We start from the raw sequence: 16,680 nt of genomic DNA on the forward strand, positions 1-16,680 counted from the left end.
TACAGCAAGCTAACGTCCTGTTGCAAAGCAAGCAACCAGAATGAAACTCATTTTCTTCCATAGGGTGCTCCTTCAGTTGCTCAGTCTGTGGAAAAATTCCTCTCATTCTTGAATGTATAGCAGACCAAATTATTTAAAGCTTTTTAATTATACTTGAACAAAAGTTTATGAGACAATGCAGTCTGTAGAAAAGAGAACACAGTGTGCATGTAGGATCACCACACCAGCTGATTATACCAGAAACAGTGGTTGTTCTGACGTTCAGTCATGATTAAATGACAGGAATTTATTTTGGGATTACCTGCAGCTGCAGATGAATTCAGTAGATATGATTCTTCACCTGACCTTGAAAAACATCAGACACACCAGAAATTAGCTCCGAAACCACAAAAATTAGACCGAATATTGTGACAACAGAGAGGTAACAAGGAAAGCAGTGATCACAACAATATGAAAAATTCCTGTTCTGCAGCAGATGGACATGGAAGACAACGCTTTTAGTAATTAAACTGTCTTTAAATCACAAAAGGGAAAATTACAGAATTGCAAGGAAGAGGAAAGCATCACATTCAATAAGCAAGTGTCAGTCTATGAGTAGAGATTTTGCATGCATATGATGTTCATGACAGGCAAAACAGCAAAATTAAGTGTATTTGCACCAGATGCTAAGACAAGCTAAGAAATTGGATATTGGATCAAGAGGCAATGTGAGTAAACATACTGGGCTTTGAAAACTAGCAAAATAAGAAAGCAGAATGGCTATAAGCTAACATATTACATTTTAATATTTCCACTAAGATACTGCAATTTTTAGGCATAAGGCCCACAAAAAGTATTCCAATTAAAACTGGTAATCTATAGAGGCCAGTGATTTCATCTAAAGCATGTGAATTTAGGGCCTTCGTGAAGGAAAAAAAAACTCCAAACCAGATAGTTTATACAGTTGGCACAATTGAAACCAAAATTTTATTCAGACCAGAGTCCACCACAGCATCTCAATATTAATCCTGTTATGATATTACCACAGATGTTTTTGCATCTGTGGAATACCTGCCATGTATTTTAGCCGAGGAAGTAAATGGAAAGTCTAGAACATCACATGATTAATGTGTGAAATGTTAAGAGAAAAATAATAAATTAGAGATCAATAAAGTGAATAGAAAGCTTCACTGCCAAAGCATTAGAACTCATTAGACTTCATTAAAGTGCTACCACAAAATAAAGTGCAACATCTATTTGCATACAGTCAAGCATCCTAAAGAGATGATTAAAAAGAGCTCAGGCCCCAGGCTATTAGGTTGGAGCTGTGCTCTTCATGTGGCAGAAAAAGATAAGCCAGTCATATAACTACCAAGCTATCAGCTGAGAACACTGCTTGGGAGCTAATCCACTGGTGGATGAATATCAGTTTCCTCAAGACAAGGGCCTGAGACACCTGGCAGAGGTATTTGCTGTATGTGATACAAGTGTGTGGACATGAAGCTCACATGGCAGAGCCTCTGGGAAATCATTCCTGCAATCTGTCTGCTGGAAGCAGCCAGGGAAGTAAAGAGAAGATGAGAATAATGCATCTGACTGAAGTATTGTTCAGCTGGCACAGAGGAAAAACTGAGGTGATTGCACACTGTCGAGGATGTATGGATCCTCACTGCTCTCATGCTGTATTCCAGCAGCCTGCTCAGTTTCCTGACCTGCTCCTGTGGGTCCCTTGGTCCCTTTCATGAGGAGACAGGAGAGGAAGGGAGGGGAGAGGAAAAAGAATGAAAGAAAAATATTTCAGAAATTCAAATTTATAAAGCTGCTACACAAATGACAATCAGAAATTTAATATGACACATCAGCATATTAAATTGCTCAAAGTTCAGCCTTTGCCTGCAAGTAGCTAAGTATGGATGATTCTCTGTAACTTCATTTTTGCTGCATATTATTCTGAAAATATCTGTGTATTTCATTAGATTTTAAGGTTTGTTTAATTATCGCTTAATCTCTAGCAATACAACATAAAATAAGAAATTTTCTCTGATAAGAAGGAAATAAAAAATCTATTCATAAGCCATCTCACTTTGAAAAGTAATTTTAAAAGCAATGAGACTATCATTTTGAATTACATAACAACTCACTTCATGTTTTAGAGCACATGATAGTCGAGACTCATTTGTTTAGTAAATTCAACTCATTTTTCCCGTGCAGCTCATATTTTGTCTGTCCTGGCCTTACTATCTGCATCTTCACCACAGTGCAACATGAAAATATATGAAGCCCTGATGTTTCTTTCAGCTGCTTGTATTTCTGAGCAGTGATGTTCCCTCCTCCTCTTATTAACATATTATTCAAATGTGTGATGGGTGAGTTGCCCTCCAAGACTGAGCCTCAGTTCAAATTCCTGAGCACACTGGTGCTGACTCCCCAGGATCCTCCTGTGGGGTGTTTTTCCATAGGGGATGCTCTGCCATAGCCTTCTTTCTCCCCCACCACTACAGCCTGAGCCAAGGAATAGAGCCAGCAAACCATACAGCCCAATGCCTCCAGTGCTCTGCAAATATCTGCAAACTCTTTCTTTAGAGGTGATAATATAACATAAGAAATTAAGATCACAGGGTTTTTATAAGTGGGTAAACTAAAGGCATGAAGGCTAAGTCACTTTCCGAGATACATGCTAATGCAGAGCCAGAAATAAAGTAAATTATGCATACTAAAGTCATAGATTTCACTTCTCCCACTACTAAGTAGTCTTTTACAAATCCTTAATTGGTAGAAATTATAGTGACCTTCCTGAGAGCATTGAAGCTTTCCCAGTTCCCAGAAAGAGAAAACTGGTCTCTTCATTTTCTGATTCACCTTTTTCTCCTTGCTAAAGGAAACAAACCTCAAAAAATGTTAATGCACGAACTCCCTGGTGATATGGTATTAGGCTTGGCTGGTGCTGAAATCTGGAGTAGGGCAACCACATGCTTTACAAGATTTCAGGAAAAAAACTCTTGGTTTTAGCAAACATACATTGGTGGGGTTTTTAACTTCAGTCTGCTGTTGAGATAAGAAAATGCAGGTAGCCCAACCTCCTTTTCTGCGCTTCCCTCATGCAGCTGGTAAGCTCTCAGAGATGCCAATAATGCTTGAAATGGTTGAGCACCATTTCATCTGAAATGATGTGGCCATCCCTTCTTGTTGCTCACCTTTGTCATGTGCAGCGTGTGACATATCTAATGGGCAAGTAGTGACTCAAAGAGCCCTTTAGCAGCCACTGAGCTGTTCAGTCAGTTTGGCTCTGGAAACACTGAGCAGGAGTAGGATCAGATGTACAAAGAGCCTGCGAGCAGAGTTACAAGGCTATAAACTTGGTATGAGAGGAGACAGAGCAAAACAAAACAGATGACAAAGGCACGATTTGCTTGCAGTTATTGATGTCTCTGTAACATTACAGGCTGTCTCTAAGCTATATTTTCCACTGCATTGCTGGCTTGCAAAACTTTAAATGGAACAAGTTTTTCTGGCAGGAGGACACTGATTTTTATCTTTAATGAGCAGCCTCTCTACCATTTAGCTTCAGGAAACAGCTTCCTGGTTGTGAACTGCTTGAGAGTGCTGACAGCCAGTCAAATTCAAAAGCAGCCAGGAGAAACTTTCCTGCTGACTTTGGGAAGGAATTCAAAAATGCTGAAAGGTGCAGATGATGTTGTTATGGAGCAGAAGGAATCTGCTTCCCCTGGAGAAATGACAAGCTGGGATATCAATGACACCAAACTGCCCCAGGTATGTGTCTGTGTCTTAGAAATTTATCCAGCTCTGACCAGTCATTTCTACTTCACTGCTGATTTTAAATCAGCAACTGCACCTCAGTGCCTTTATTCTCTTTGCTACATTGAGGTATGGGACATTAATTTGAAGTCTAGAGAGTATGGAGCAAATATTGGTGTTTCAATATATATTTCCTTAAATGTATTATTGAAGGAGCTGCTGATGCATGAAAAATAACAATGATGCAGGTGTGCTGCCTTTCTAGTCCACTGGTAGATGAGGTGCAGAGAAAGCAGGGGGAAAAATACCTCCTGCTGTGGGTGCTCAATTAGAGATGTTCAGGACTTGCTTTTAGCCCTGGGTAGTGTTTTATGAGAAGCGAGCACAGCACCCACAACTGCCTTGCAACTCTGGGTGCTCAGCCTCCCTGCAAATGAGACTCCAGGCAAGAGGGCTGGCATTCCACACAGAGGTAGCCTAATGGAAGCCTTCTTTGAATTTGAAGATTTTTGCTGAGAGACAGAATAAAGATCTTTCCCTCTCTCAGTCCTTTTCCAGTCCTCTTGTCTAGGCATTTTAACCACGCTCTCCGATGGAAACACACAGCACCCTGCATGCAAACGTCGTCTACTTGTCTCTCACCTCGATGTATTTGTGCCAGATTCCTCCTGCTCGGGTCCTTCAGCATCCAGCTCTTTCTCTTCCCTACCCTGACTTCTCTACCTGATCCCAGTCTGTTCCCTTCTATGCCACTGCTCTTTGCCCAAAGCCTCCATGTCCCAGGCTGCCTCTTTTCCTGATCTCCGCACCAAGGTCACCTTCACCTGCATTTCATCCTGGAGGCTTCCTCCACACCCTTCCCTACATTTGATGGCTCCTAAAGGAGCAAAGGAGTTTTTCTCTTCTCAGCTGATCTCCTTTCTGCTGTAGTGTCTCTCAGTGGCTGGAAATTCCATGGAAATTCCTACCAATTTTTGTACTCCTACAAGGCCTTTTCCCTTAAAACCATCAGCAGGTCTGTGAGGTGCTTTACAGTGTACTGCATTTTACTGTGTTGGCACTACCCACTGAAGTGATGTGTGCTTGGTTCTTTTTTTTTTTCCATTGAGTTTTATTTTTGAGTTTTTTATTTTTAGTTTCCTTACAGTGTTGTTCTTGGGTTTGTTTGTTTGTTTGTTTCTTAGTCCATAATAATGAAAACAAAACCTTACCAGGATGTCAAGATCTTTTGTTTTGGTCTCCAAAAAAAAAATCACCGTGGAAGTCTTTCACAGCAGTTGCTCCAAAAACGAACCAAAGTTCATAACTAAAGACCTACAAATAGTCTCAGTCTGGCCCAGTATTTGTCCTTTATCTAGCAAGTCAAGCCAAATCAAGCCAAATGATCCAGTGTAATGGCCTGGAAGACAAAGCAGGATCTCTGCCACAAAACTTAACAGAAGTTAGTCATGGGGTGCTGCCTGCATGGAAAGTATCTGCTCTTTTACATCAGTCACCCCACCTCCTTCTCCTTGGGAGGTCTTGCACTGAGCTTGACCTGTGGGTGAGTGAGATCAGCCTCCTGGCCAGGCTTTCCTGGTGCTTGGGAGCTGTGCCTTTTTTTCATGCCTTTGCTCCACCACTGCCTGTTGCCAACCAGCATCCCTTGCCAGGGTGCTGGAGTCACCTGTGCTAGAGAACACCTTATGGAGAACACCTCATAGAGAACCAGGTCTGCTGGGTTCCTGCATGAAATCTCTTCTTCAGCCTAACACGTCTTCTTTTGGTCTCTCTGCAGGATGTAAGACAAACAGACTGGTTTCAAGAATGGCCAGATTCCTACGTAAAACATATCTACAGCTCAGAGGATAAAAATGCTCAGAGGCACCACAGCAGCTGGGCAATGAGAAACACAAACAACCACAACTCCCGCATCTTAAAAAAGTCCTGCCTTGGGGTGGTGGTCTGTGGCAATGACTGCTCAACATGGGATGGGAGGAAGATCTACCTAAGACCAGCCATATGTGATAAAGCTAGGCAAAAACAACAGCGTGAGTATGAACGTGGCTGTTCACTGGACAGCACTTCATAAGTGAACGTTACATAAAAGAAATTCAAGCAGAGGATACTCTTTGGATTCTGCAAACTTTTTGCTCCCATTCCTTGTATTCAAATGTAACTATTGGTTTTGGAAAAAATTTACTTTATGTTTCTCACTGTTGAAAGAGACATTTTTTGCTTGTTTGTTTTCTTGGCTGGTTTTTTTTCTTTTCCCAGGCCCATGAGTGAGGCTACTGAGAAAGCTGTGCAGTGCAGGCAGCTTCCTGCTGTGCTGTTCCTGCTGATGTCAGTGCTGGATTCATTGAATAGGCCTGAAAGTAACTCGAGAGGCAAATCTTGCAGGATAAACTATGATGACTGGAAAACAGGCCTCACAGTCAGGTTACCAGATGCTGCAAATAGAGAATATGAGCTCCATGCACATTCTTAACAAGGCTATCCCAAACAATTGTTGATAGCACAGCAGAGCTAGCACCATACTGATTTCTGGATCTGATGAATAATTTGGCTGAAGAGAGTTATTGCTCAAGCACTCACTGAGGTCAGAGTGATGTCCTCTAGAAAAATCAGAAAAAAACACACACAACATTCCAGACACTGCCAAGTTAAAAGCAACTAAAACCAATAGTGATAATAAATGATAAAATTATGATAATGGAACAGAATAAAGACTGTTATTAGTTTGTTTCTATAGATTTTTACATTTGAAAGTTTTTTGCATAGGTTTTTTCAGTGTAGTTTCTGAGTTCCAAGCCAGAAATGGCAATCCACCACCAATGACTCTTTGTATCACACAGGATTAACGTGTTTGGTGTTACATAGAAAATATTTCCCACTATCTTTGCTTCCAGGGAAATGCTGTCCAAATTGCAATGGACCCCTGCGGCTCCTTGCCTGCCGAGGCCATGGTGGTTACCCAGTTACCAACTTCTGGAGGCATGAAGGCCAATTTATATTTTTTCAGGTTGGTATAAAATAAACTTATAAGTTAATTTCAAACACTGTTTTTTCAGATTGATTAAGGACAATTCAAGGGTCATTGAATATGACAAGGTCAACTGACCATAAGGAGAAAAACTTTGACAATGAGTGGGCAAGCTCCTAAGCAATTTCTTCTAATTCTGAAGTTAGTCCTGCTTGAGCAGGAGGTTGAGCTAGACCCACAAAAGTCCCTTCCAACCTGAAGCAGACTATGTTATTACAATTTTGCATCATATTATATTTTTTTATCGGCTCCTATGAATACCTGTTGATTTTTAAGCACTTTACCTCTTTACCTCAGATACATAAGAACCAGTGGATCCTCAGAAAGTCAGAAAAGCCAAGTTAACCTTTTCTCCAAGGCACCACACTTAGGTGTGAGGCTATCTTAGAGCAGGAAGTGATTGTACCCAAGGGACTGCCTATGGAAAATGCTATCCTGTGCATTATGTGTAACTTCTATCTGGAAAACAGTCTGTGCAAGTGTTTAAATAATGGGCACTATTTCTGGAAGCTGCAGTCCTAGTGTAGTACCATAACCACTGAACTGTCTCCTGTTTTTCAATCTTTCATTTACATGCAGGTTAAATAAAATTAATTCTAATGTTCTGATAAGCATGCCTGAAGCGTGACAAAAATGGCAATGCTTGCAGGGACACTTTAGTCAGCCTGCAGAATACCCTGTGGCTCCAACTGGGACTCTTATGTAGAGAGTCTCTTCTACACATGAATGTGGTGCACTGGTTTTATGATTTAAGATCATTTCTACCTCATCATCCTCCATATGATTTAGCTTTGTTACTTGAGCTCTGATTAAATGTCTTATTAAATACAAGGCATTAAATCAGACCATATGTGTGGTTTTGGCCTGTGCTACAAGTTCTGCTCCCTTAGGATAAATAATGAGGGTGCTTTTAACTTTAATATATCTTTTCAACTTTAACATATCTTAATTTCTTTCTAAAGTCCAAAGGAGCTCATGACCATCCACGTCCAGAAACAAAGCTAGAAGCAGAAGCAAGAAGATCAGTCCAAAAAGCACAGACAGCTTTTTCTCCATCTTCTCCAGGATTGAAACGAATCCGGGAGATCGAGGTAACTTATTATGGACCAGTGAAATTATGGGGCCAGTGATCCATGGTTCAAGGGTTGGTGGAGGCTATCGGGGCTTTGAGTCCAGCTTTACACCTCTGTGTTCTGCTTCCCTGTGATCAGGCCAAGAAGGAGCAGGGCTGCCCTAAGCATCCTGCTCTGCTCAGGATGCCCATCTACTGCCAGAAACTGCTATCTGGACCATCTTAAAGGTTGGTGGCAGCAGGGGCTTACATCTATACTGGTTGAAGGTATACTTCACTTTATATACAGGGATATATATACTTTATATACTCTGCCTGGTGTGCCCCTCTTACTCACTAGGTATACAGGAGGGCTTTGAAGGCAGAAGGGTGCTTCAAATTACTTATACAAGCACTGACATTAAAACTTCAGCTCTGCTGGGTGTGGACTCACTTGTGAAAGGACTTCCAGGGATCCCATGGACTGCCATATGCCTGATGGAGGGAACAGGGCAGAGCTGAGGCTGCTTCCAGTGACCTTTCTTGCAAAGGCTGTGCTACATGCAAAATGTATGCCACCAGACTTCACATGCAGATTATTTTTTGATGTGCTAAAGGTTGTGCAGCCTCCCCAGCCTGGAGTTCAGGATAATAAATAGTACCCATTCAGCTACATACAGAAGGGCTGGATGGGGACACACTTCTTAAATGGATCACATGGGGAAACAGGGGGATCCAGGAGCTCAAGAAGTGGATTAAAAGAGGGAACAGAGGAAGTTAAATCCATTTGAATGGAATATGAATTTACCTGGGTACACGAGCATAAGCAGCTGAGCCACTGTGTCAATTTCCAGCAAACACATAAACAACATTTTTCGTATCATTTGCTTAATTCTGTCCCAGTGAACACTAAAATAGTCCTCACCTAGGCAATACTACTGAGCCATGTGGCTTTCTTCCTTTATACCTGAGCCTATTGGTCTTACTGAGGTAACATTTTCTCTAGACATGTCTTTGTCTTTCTCTTCTTACAACATCTTCCTGGTGTTGTACTCGCACCACTCTGAATTTGGTGGGAGTATGAACAGACCAAAGGTGTCATAAATATCTAATTGCAGAGCCTGCTTTTCATCTTTTCAGCTGGTCTGGCTCCATGCAGTCAGAGTGACACCATTTACCCACATCTGGCTTTCCAATCCACAGCTCTCTGCCAGGCCTTTCTTGGGAATAACCCATCATTATTTTTGTACTGCCAGCACAGTCTGTGATACAACCAACTCAGGAGTCTGATTTGACATGCAGAACTTGTGTCGTTGAATCAACAGAAAGTCTTCTGAAAAGTTTCAATTTTAATGTGATCACAAGAGACCAGGGAGAAGAATGTTAGCAGAATGTATGAGCCCAAAATAGAGCAAGTCATAGGATGTTTTCTCTGTGGTGTCAGTGGATATTTAGCTGAAGGTGAGCTGTGTCCTATATCAGGCTGCTGGAACTTCTCATGGTGAGTGTAGAGCAGCTGAGATGAGCTTTGCTACTCTGGCAGTCAGCAAAATCACTATAATTAAATGGATGCAGAAGCAGAATTGCAAAGAGAGACCTCTAAGTACTCATCAGCATTGATAGCATAAAATGAGTGTTCTGAAAAGAATAAAAGTTCGCAAAATTATAAACCAATAATTAGGGCAATTAAAGAAGTTGTGAAATATCCAGAACAAAGACACAGAAGAATAATTCTTGTACGCTGCTCCTTCCTCAATTGAAAGGAAAAATTATCTGTTAGAAATAGAAGTCTTGAAAAGCTGAAACATAATATTATTGGAGTGAAAAATATCACTTCAAAAGAATTGGTTCAAAAAAATTATACTTAGCTTTTCCAAAGACCATAGGGGAAAAAAAAAATCTTTTGTGTCAAATTTATTAGCATAATTTCATTCTCAAATGCTTCTTCAGAATACACTGGAAGCAGACCTAAATGTGAGGTCTACAAATTTTTCCAGTGTACAAGAGACTTTGGGCAAAACCTGGTGAAACCGACCCAGATCCATGATCCGGCTGCCCTCTTTGGTTTGCCCCTGACTGACACTGTCATACAAGGAGGCTCTGCTATGACATCTGCTTCATTACCTGTATTAACTGAATGCATTCGTGAGGGTCCAGGTCAGGACAGTTTTTATTCCATGCTGCTAAAGCACACCTTGTCTTACTAACCCACACCTTGCTTTCCCAAGTCTCTGACAGGTGCAATGCCGACACAGGAGGCTTTGCCTTTGCTTCTTTCCAAGCCGGGCACTTACATGATACCTGCCGATTTTGGGAGACATTTGAGCAAAATCTCCCAGGATCTGATGCTGAGCAGCTGCTCTGTGCGGCCTCCACACCCACGAGTGTCTGGGGAGGACGGGGGATGCAGAGAAACGCTGACCTGGACCGGCACCCCCAGCACCCCCAGCACCCCCAGCACCCAGAGGCCTTGCAGCGGCCCTGCTGACCCTGTCGCCGCCCCGCCCAGCACAGCCCCTTCCCCCTGGCACTGCACTCACCCAGGCACCCAGCAGGTCCTGGCCCAGGAGAAGGGCAGCCCTGACCCCTTCATTCCGAACGCTGGCCCGGCTGGGGATGAATCCTCTGAGGAGAAATCCGTGCTGGCTTACGGCCGCCCTCCACCACCCTACCCAGTGCCCCCAGGGGCGCCCTGGCCTATGGCGGGGAGGGCACAGCACCACTGCCAGCTCCTGGAGCCCCTCAGGAGGAGGGAGGGGGGCGGAGGAGAAGGAGGGTGCCAGATGGGTCTCAACTTGTGCACTGATGATGTGTTATTTAACCTGTACCCCTTACGGTGACTGGGTTTAAATGTCCCCTTTCCCCCTTCCTCTGGCAACAGGTCCACTTTTCCAGCCCTGTTGCAACAGGGATGTGAAAGTGCTTCCACACTGCTTCCCTCTTTAGCTCCTCTTCCAGGCCTCAGGAGAGGCTTTCATAAACAAAGACTTGTCTTCTTTTTTTAAACTGTTACACTTCCCCACTATTTCATTAACTCAATAAAAGGTATCAGCTCCTCTTACAGGTGACCTCACTGCCATTCTTGTTTGGAAGCATTTTATTACCCCTCGATATCCAGGTTGTTCAAGGGTGCTGGGACTCTGGAGAGTGCAGATGGATGACCTCAAGGACCACAGCTCTCATGTGTGACCCTCTGCACTCTTCCAGCTTCTTTGGGCAGTGATCCAAGTCTGTCCACTGCATGAGCCCTGCTGATCTATTATACAGAATCTTCACAGAACTCCTCTTTGGATTGGAGAGGATCTTCAAAAATCATCTGGTCCAACGCCTTTGCCATGGACAGGGACATTCTTCATTAGATCAGGTGGCTCAAAGTCCCATCCGACCTGAACAATTTGAGGCACCCACAGCTTCTCTGGGCAACCTGTTCTACTATTTTGCAAAAATTTCCTCCACAAATCCAATATAAACTTAACCCCTTTGAGTTTAAAACCATTGCCCCGTGTCCTCTCTCTACAGGCCCTGGTAAGTCTTTATCTTTTTTATGTTCTTATATTCTTCATATATCAAAAGACTGCAGTAACATCTCCCTGGAGCTGTCCCTTCTCCAGGCTGAACAACCCCATCTCTCTCAGCCTTCTTTCGTAGGAGAGGTTCTCCAGTCCTATCATCATCAGTGCCTTTCCCTGGACTCGGTCCATCAGGTCCATGCCTTTCTTGTGTTTGGGGCCCAGACCTGGACACATTAATCCAGGTGGGTTTTCATCAGAGCAGAGTAGAGGGGCAGAATCACCTCCCTTGACCTGCTGGTCACACTTCTTTTGATGTAGCACAGAATTCAATGAACTTTCTGGGCTGCAATGGCACACTGCTGGCTCATGTCTAATTTTTCATCCACCAGGATCACTAAGACCTTCCTGGCAGGGCTGAACCCTGTTTTACACTTTCATATATTCAAGGTGCCTTGCTGTTTTTTCCAGCCATCTTTTTTTTTTTTTCATTGCAGACTGTAACAAATCCTTCAGCATCCTTCCCATATACCACGCCCTTTTCTGACCACCACCGTAAGCTATATTTCCACAGGAGCTATCAGTACGCAACATTTGTTTTAAAAAGTAGGGTGATAAATATGAATTTCCTTGCCTGAATTTAGTGCCCAGCTCAGAGGTCTTTAGCAATGATTCCTTCCTCTTTTCCCATAAGTCATATCTGCATGACTTTCCTGCATGATTAGTGCCTGCTGCTCCCTTGGAATGGGTTTCAGGGGCCATGGGTCCTCACTCTGCAGGGGAGGTGCTGACGCACATTCCTGCTGCCATCTCTGCAAGGAAGAACTGAGGAATGTCATATCTGGAGCCACTTTTCTTGGTCTGGTTCCTTTAATCACCATGAAGGTGAAGAGCCTTGGCTCCACGGGCTGCCCAGCTGACAATCCTAACCATGCCCTGTCCTGCCAGGCCCCACAGTCTGGGGTGAAACAAACTTTTTATTGGGATGAGTCTGGGAGGACAGTATTACAAAACAAGTGGCAATTACAATTTCACAGCACCTCAGACTGTGGTGTATCTTGTGTCCATTGAGCAGGTTCAGTTATCATTTGTCAGTTTGGGGTTTTTTTGCTCATTTTTGTCTTTTAAGATTCCCTCTTTTTTTGGAAAAGACTTTAGAATGTATTAGTCACTGGGGAAACCACTCTCACTGAGAAGGGTGGAGTTCAGAAACATTTACAAGGCAAGAACAACTTATATTCATAGAGTGTTTCAAAATGTTTATTGCAATTTGTGAAACTGGGGATCTGTATCTATTTGGTTTATGTGGAAAAAACCTAAATGTAGATCACAAAATGACAATTCGCTGCTGTATGTGAAGGTCAGTTTCCCAAACTTTTATTTAGTCTGTTTTCTGATGACTCTTTGGATCAGTTCTCCTTTGGGGAAGGAAGCTTTGATCAAGGCTAATAACCTCCACTTCTAAGACAGAAAACAAAAAATCAGTAAGAGCTGGAAGTGTTTGTGCTTCTGGAACTGAGCTGCAGGATGAGGGACAGACAAATCCCTCAGTCCTGCATGTCCCATAGCTGAGATTCCTCTGCTACTGTCAAACCAGTCACATCAACAAAGCAACACACAGAGCATGGACCCTACCTGATACCATCCTGCTCTGCCTCCTCTCACCTTTCTCCTGAGTTTGTTACTTCTCTGCTGCATCATTTCCAGCATTGCCTTTCAGCACTGCTGAAACAGAGATGTGTGTCTGGGAAGGTACTCAGATGCTCTTCCTGCACCACAGTTCCCTTTACACCCACAAACCCCTTCCTCTGTTTTTAGAAACTTCCAACAAAGGGGATTTAACAACTGATCCAATAACCCATTCCACAGCTTCACCAGCCATGAAGCCCAGCTCTTCTGATTTTATTTTCTGCCCACCAACCATTTCTTCAGTTCTTTGTAGGTGGGTAGCTCCCAGTTACTGAGTTTCACAGGTTTTCTAATTACTTCCTATTACTACCAAATCTCCTTAAAGACAATTACAACCAAACCTGTCTTCCTGCCTAGGAAGCAGGGAGCTTCTGTTTGATTTTAAGTCTGAGCCCAAAGGGCTTCCAAAACAAAAACTATTGCTGCAAGCACAGCTCCACTCAGCACCTTTGTGACATAGGAGGGTTGTGTCTTGTTGCAGATCCTGTGGCCATAACCCTGTACACCCAGGATTATCCCACAGTTTGGGGGGACCCCCAGGCCCCATTCACGTGTCATTCATTTCACTCAGTATGTTTCCAGAGAAACGTATTTCAGGTTCAAGGAGGACAAGTGTTGCTCCTTTTTAAAAAGGAGGAAGCTAAGACTTTATTATTTCTTTTAAGGCTAAACACAGAAAGGTTTTCCAGATGTACAAGCTACCAGGGTCAGTTTGACCTTTTCATGCTCTTGCAGTGATTTCTGTGCTGGCAGCAGCTCCCTCCACTTTTGGTACAATCAGCACAGTGGGTAAGTGTAGTGCCAAATTTATACCTGTTTGGCTTAAAATATGAATATACCAATGGCAGCTCTGACCTTTTTGTGACTTTCACAAAAAGTACTTTTTGCAACAGATTTGGGATATGTGAAATAAAACAGAGGCTTCTAGCCTCTTTAAGCCAGCTGCAGTGTATTGTGTCCAACTGGGAGGTGATAAGAATCAGACATGAAAGGTGGCACTAGATGCACTATCCTCAATTTTAAGAAAATGTACTGAACACTGAGGTTATCCACAGTAGCTTCAGGAAGAAATACCAACTGATACATGAGGATTCACCCATAGGAAAACTCTGTAACCTTATTCTCTGCTGCAGAAAATGTTTTTATGCAAGGCACAGGTGCAGTAAAATATCAGGAAGGCAGCAGAGATGCAAGGAGGTCAAGATGTGGATGATTACACAGGCAAAATGTTTTGTTCTGACTTATCAGTGTTTCAGATGGCTGTAGCTACTGCCAAAGCTTAAGCAAACATCCCTACATGGTATGGATGATCTACATTTGCTTCTTTCCCAAGGTCTTAGCTCTGAAAGCACCGACCTCAGTATTTAAGGGGTAATTCTTCGGGAATAATCCCTGCATTTGGTCCAAAGGGAATAGTTTTATATATAATGTCTCCTTTGAAGTCATCAGAGCATTGCAGCAACATTGGTCAGAATGATACGTTAGCCAGACAGAAGCACAGCTTTTGTGGTATTTTGTGTTTTTTGTTTGTTGATTTGGTTTTGGGGTTTTTTTCTTTTTTTCTTTTTTTTTTTTTTTTTTTTTTTTTTTTTGACTCATGAAACTGGACACTTTCTATTTTTCTTTTTTAATGTATTTATCCCCAGAATATCATTATGAGAAAGGGGGATTGCTTTTGTATCAGTCATGCCAACAGGGAGATGGGAAAGTAGAACAGCGATTTAACACACATCTCACCAGCCCTGGGCACACACCCTGCCCTGTTTCTTTTGGCCTTCCTTTCCCTGGGGCCTCTGCCTTTGCATGTGACGAGAATTTCAGGTCAGACTGTGCACAGCCAAATGTTTTCATTTTCAACCCATTGTACAAAGCCCCAGCCCTTTGACAGTCTGAGGCTATAAACTGTTTTATAGAAACTACAAGGTTGAGGACTGTTTTCTGAAAAATGGTCCTAAATTCATTCTCTATATTTTAAACAAAATAAGTGTGTCAAACTGCTGTTGGTAGAGAGGACTCCAGCTCAGGAAGTTTTAGGGGATACACTCCAGGTAATTGCAGAAACCTTTTCTTTCCTCTTGGCCTTTGGGAGGAGGTTTATTAATCTGTGATCGTAACTCCTGGAAATTTTGCTCAGCATCCCCTCCACTTGGTCATTCTTGGTTTTTTTAAAGTAATTGCAATCAAGGAGTCATAATTTGATGGTCTAATGTATTTTATTTCATGGCAAGCAAAACGTAGATGTGGCTGCTGTGGTGGATATCAGTGGGGATATGCCAGGAGCTGGGTTTACTTGGCAGAGTAGTGACTGGTGTGAAGACCTAGAGGAGACAGAGGAGGATGGGAAGGTGGCACAGTTTATTTAAGAAATAAAAATGAAGGAAGTCTGCTGGTGTCAGAGTAAAAATAGGTGCATTTAGTAATCAAAGCAGACCATGAATAAGATATTAACATTGCACATCTGAACAATCTGAGCAGTTTGTACCTAAATCTGGTACAAGCTATGCAGACTGGCCCAAGCTCAATACAGTGCCTCTTTCTCCCTGAGCTGCTACAGCCTCCAAGCACTATGGATTTTTTGTTTTTCACAAGGTAAACTTCATCCACATCTCTAACCTCATGGAGCAAGGAGGACTCACCAGGGTAGGGGACAGAAGAACCAGGGTAGGGAGCATTTAAACAAACTTGACATGCTTAAGTCTATAGGCTTCGATGGGGTGAACCCATAAGTGCTGAGGGAGCTGGCAGGCATTGTGAGGCCACCTTGATGTTCTCTGAAAGGTCATAGTGATTGGGAGAGTTTCCTGAACACTGGGAGAATGGAATGTCAGCCCTGTGTTCAAGGAGAACAAGAAAGTAGACCTGAAAAACTACAGGCTGGGCAGACCTACCTCAAAATCTGCAAACTTGATGTAGAAAATCCTCCTGGAAACTTTGCAAACACATGAAAGACTAAGAAGTGCTTGGGAGCAGTGAGCATGGATTTGTGAAAAGAAAATTACGTTTCGCCAATTTGATAGCCTTCTATAATGAGATGAGTGGCTTGGTGAATGAGGGGAGAGCAGTGGATGTTTTCTATCTTGGTTTTCAGCACTGTCTTCCATAATGTCTTCACAGAGACTTTGATGAAGTATGGTCTTGCTAAGCAGGCAGTGAGGTGGAATGAAACTGCAGTTATTCTGTGATTCTGGTAACATCTTGGGTCAGCCATAACTGTTTTCATACCAGATGCTTCTGTTTGAATTTGATGTAAACTGTGAGGCACACTTGGAAAGTCAACTGAAGGTCTGACACGCTAGGAACACCTTGAGACTGCTGGACAGGGCCTTTGTGCAGACAGCAGCAGCAGCAATCTGATGCCACAAGAATCCTTTGCTCTCCTTGTTGGGTTATTTGATTTCTGTCAGCAAGGCGAGATGATCTCCTGTATGGAAAGTAGTTCCTGAGGCACAGATAGTCTCTTTGGATTACAGGGCAAGCCAGGAAGGTCTTTGGCCAGCTTTTCACTCTGAGCGCATTCCTTCTGTTTCCAGTTAGTAACTGAGCAAGTAAAATTACCCTGGAGGGTTTGTCTCAGATGAGGGTTTTCATTTCTCAAAGCCAGTTATGTCAAGATTTGAACTTCACAACATTTGGCAATTGTATCAGCAGTGATGTGGTTTAAGTCTTCTGTT

The 16,680-nt window shown here is 42.8% G+C and overlaps 1 protein-coding gene across 1 annotated transcript; it reads left to right on the forward strand.

Annotated features, from left to right (window-relative positions):
* Positions 1-3,594: 3,594 nt before the first annotated feature.
* Positions 3,595-10,729, forward strand: GCM1 (glial cells missing transcription factor 1). Its single transcript, XM_071741735.1, has 5 exons — positions 3,595-3,750; positions 5,513-5,765; positions 6,627-6,739; positions 7,723-7,851; positions 10,040-10,729. Exons 1-5 carry the CDS (start codon positions 3,652-3,654, stop codon positions 10,649-10,651), a joined length of 1,206 nt encoding a protein of 401 aa, XP_071597836.1. The 5' UTR covers positions 3,595-3,651; the 3' UTR covers positions 10,652-10,729.
* The last annotated feature ends 5,951 nt before the right edge of the window (positions 10,730-16,680 follow it).

Source organism: Heliangelus exortis, chromosome 3 (assembly GCF_036169615.1).
Source record: "Heliangelus exortis chromosome 3, bHelExo1.hap1, whole genome shotgun sequence".
NCBI classification, from domain to species: domain Eukaryota; kingdom Metazoa; phylum Chordata; class Aves; order Apodiformes; family Trochilidae; genus Heliangelus; species Heliangelus exortis.